The sequence below is a fragment of the Arachis duranensis genome, chromosome 3 (genome assembly GCF_000817695.3).
Source record: "Arachis duranensis cultivar V14167 chromosome 3, aradu.V14167.gnm2.J7QH, whole genome shotgun sequence".
Taxonomy (NCBI): domain Eukaryota; kingdom Viridiplantae; phylum Streptophyta; class Magnoliopsida; order Fabales; family Fabaceae; genus Arachis; species Arachis duranensis.
Genome location: NC_029774.3, coordinates 32,698,282 through 32,701,419, shown reverse-complemented (window position 1 = coordinate 32,701,419; position 3,138 = coordinate 32,698,282). Strand labels below are relative to the sequence as shown.

The following is a 3,138-nucleotide window of genomic DNA, read 5'->3' as shown; positions in this document are numbered from 1 at the left end:
AATAAGGGTTATATGATATGAATACATATAGAAACTAAAAAGTAAAAACTTTTGAAGATGTTTTAACATAAATTATAGAGTATTTCTTTGAGAAGATGACACTCCCTTCTTCTATGATATGTCTTAATAACAATTTTTTTTCATCTAATTATAAAATGTATACTTTTCTCTCCTACAAGATTAAAATAACATACATTTTATTCTATTTAACTAAAGTATCCTTCAATAATCATTATAGTTATATATAAAGATTTGTAATAATTATTTGGTTGATTTAAATAATAATAATATAATTATTATTAATAACGAAATATATAAAAAATGTTAAATAAATATTTTATAACATGTTAACATATTTTATATTTAATTTAAATTTTTATATATTTGATGATTAATGATAAAAATATTTAAAATAAATAAATTGTATTACAACAATAATGCATATATGTTTTATATTATTATTATTATTATTATTATTATTTTTAAATCAAGTAAATAATTATCATTAATATAATTATTATTGAAAAATATTTAGGTTAAATAAATTAAAATGTATTTATATCGACCAAAAAAAATTAAAATGTATTTATGTTAATCTTATAAAATAGAAGATGTAAATTTTATAAATAAAAAAAGAATACTATTTAAACATCTGATAATAGAGAGGAGGTAATTTTGTATTGTGAAGGATGGCGGAGAAGATATTAATGTAGATGGGGAGGGAATGGGGAATAGTATTAGCATGAGGAAAGAAACACAATAAAGAGAAATAGTGGTGGTGGACCCAGAAGAGAGACACAGAAGATGTTGTTGTGAGGGGCAACTAAGAAATTGTGGTCTATTTATACATGGGCAGGTCTCTGCTTGGGTTGCATTGCCACTGAGAGTCACACCCACTGTGGCTCTGATTTGCAATTGAAAATACAAAAAACAGAGTGCTCTTTACGAGAGTATCTCTGCAGAATACACCGTACCATGCCACATTAACACAAGTTGCATTGGATCTTCATAGCTAGGTGCAGCACAGAATGGAGAGTACTAAAACAGAGCACGATTACCACTACAGCTTCATTGAGGACAAAGAAAACACCTCATCATCATGCTTCTCAGAAATCATGGAAGAACTCAAATCCCTCCTTCTCCTGGCCTTCCCCATCGCACTCACAGCCCTCATTTTCTACTCCCGCTCAATCGTCTCCATGCTCTTCCTCGGCCACCTCGGAGACCTCCAGCTCGCAGCAGGCTCCCTCGCCATCGCTCTCGCCAACATCACCGGCTACTCCGTCCTCTCTGGCCTCGCCCTCGGCATGGAGCCACTCTGTTCCCAGGCCTTCGGGGCCAACCGCCCAAAGCTACTCTCCCTCACACTCCACCGCTGCATCATCTTCCTCCTCCTCTCCTCCCTACCAATCTCCCTCCTCTGGCTCAATATCTCTGCCATCCTCCGCTCCCTCCACCAGCACCCTGACATCGCCACCCTGGCACGCACCTACCTCCTCTTCTCCCTCCCTGACCTCGTGACAAACTCATTCCTCCACCCAATCCGCATTTACCTTCGCGCGCAGGGCATCACCCACCCTCTCACCCAAGCCTCCCTCGCTGGCACCCTCCTCCACCTCCCCTTCAACTATATCCTCGTCACGCGCCTCCGCTTCGGCGTCGCGGGGCCCCTCCTCCGCCTCGCCGCTCCTAGCTGCCTCTCCGTTTGCCTCGAGTGGTGGTGGTACGAGATAATGATCGTCCTCTGCGGGCTCCTCATGGACCCCACCGCAACCGTCGCTTCCATGGGTGTGCTCATCCAAACCACTTCCTTCATCTACGTGTTCCCTTCCTCCTTAGGGTTCGCGGTCTCTACTCGGGTGGGAAACGAGCTCGGCGCCAACCGACCCTTCAGGGCTAAGCTCTCTGCCGTGGTTTCCGTTTTCCTCTCTGCCATGATGGGCTTCTCGGCCATGGTTTTTGCCACCGCGATGAGGCACATGTGGGGGAGGATGTTTACCACGGACAAGGATATCCTGCGGCTGACGTCGGCGGCGCTGCCAATTCTCGGGCTGTGCGAGATTGGGAACTGCCCGCAGACGGTGGGATGCGGGGTGGTGAGGGGGACGGCGCGGCCCAGCATGGCAGCCAACGTCAACTTGAGCGCATTTTATTTGGTGGGGATGCCTGTGGCGGTTGGGCTTGGGTTCTGGCTGGATGTTGGGTTTCGCGGGCTTTGGCTGGGCCTGCTGTCGGCTCAGGTCTGTTGCGCAGGACTGATGCTGTATGTGATTGGGACCACTGAATGGGAATACGAAGCCCAGCGGGCCCAGCTGCTGACGTTGGCAGATGACGTGGAGGGGAATGATTCCGGCGTTGATGACGATGGCCGGAAAGTTTCGTTGACTGGCGTGGCCACCGTAACTCCATCGCCGTGTTGATCATCTTTTCACGAAATGAAATCAGCCTTAATGAATGATGCTGCTTGATGGTGACGCTGTAATATCTGATTTTGTTTTGTAATTTTTCCGATAGGGAGACAGAGTGAATTTACAAGTTATTATTAATTACTATTTCTTTCATCTTTCTCTCTCTCTCCCCTTTTTCTGCTGAATATGGGACCTGGACATACAATATAACCTATAGCAAGAGTGAATAATTAACAGATGATTATGTCGTTTTCGACATAAATTCCGAGATAAGGGAAAAATACATAAATAGCAGCATAGAAATGTCTTCGCCAAAACAAGCTAGTGATGTGGATGCTGCAACTTGGAGAAGTAAGTTGTTTACCATCCTTTTATCATTTTCAAAGTCTATTTTAACCTTTCTAGACCACAATCAATGATTCAGGTTTACCTTGTTATTAAGCCCAAACCCTAATATTTCTTGAGTGACATCTCTAATTTGAGTGTCAGAATTCTTTAAGTACAAATTCCATTCTTCATATTGTTATTAGTGTATAAAAACGAAAAATTTATATTTCTGCTCAAAGATTGAAAGATCAAGTAACTACAAAAACTAAAGAGATAGAAAACCTAGCAAGAAAACTCAAACAATGATGACGATGAAAGTGTGTGCAATTTATTTAAGATTGGCTAGTACGTGAAAAAAAAATATATAATCCCTATGGAAATCTTATTGGTGGTACACTGATAA

At 41.9% G+C, this 3,138-nt stretch overlaps 1 protein-coding gene across 1 annotated transcript; it reads left to right on the top strand.

Annotated features, from left to right (window-relative positions):
* Window positions 1-745: 745 nt before the first annotated feature.
* Window positions 746-2,549, top strand: LOC107478573 (protein DETOXIFICATION 51). The gene has a single exon (XM_016098708.3). The coding sequence runs from the start codon at window positions 1,029-1,031 to the stop codon at window positions 2,418-2,420; it is 1,392 nt and encodes a 463-aa protein (XP_015954194.1). The 5' UTR covers window positions 746-1,028; the 3' UTR covers window positions 2,421-2,549.
* The last annotated feature ends 589 nt before the right edge of the window (window positions 2,550-3,138 follow it).

What these genes read in the sequence shown, in the direction of transcription:
- LOC107478573 (XM_016098708.3), top strand. Translation starts at nt 1,029, where the DNA reads ATGGAGAGTACTAAAACAGAGCACGATTACCACTACAGCTTCATTGAG.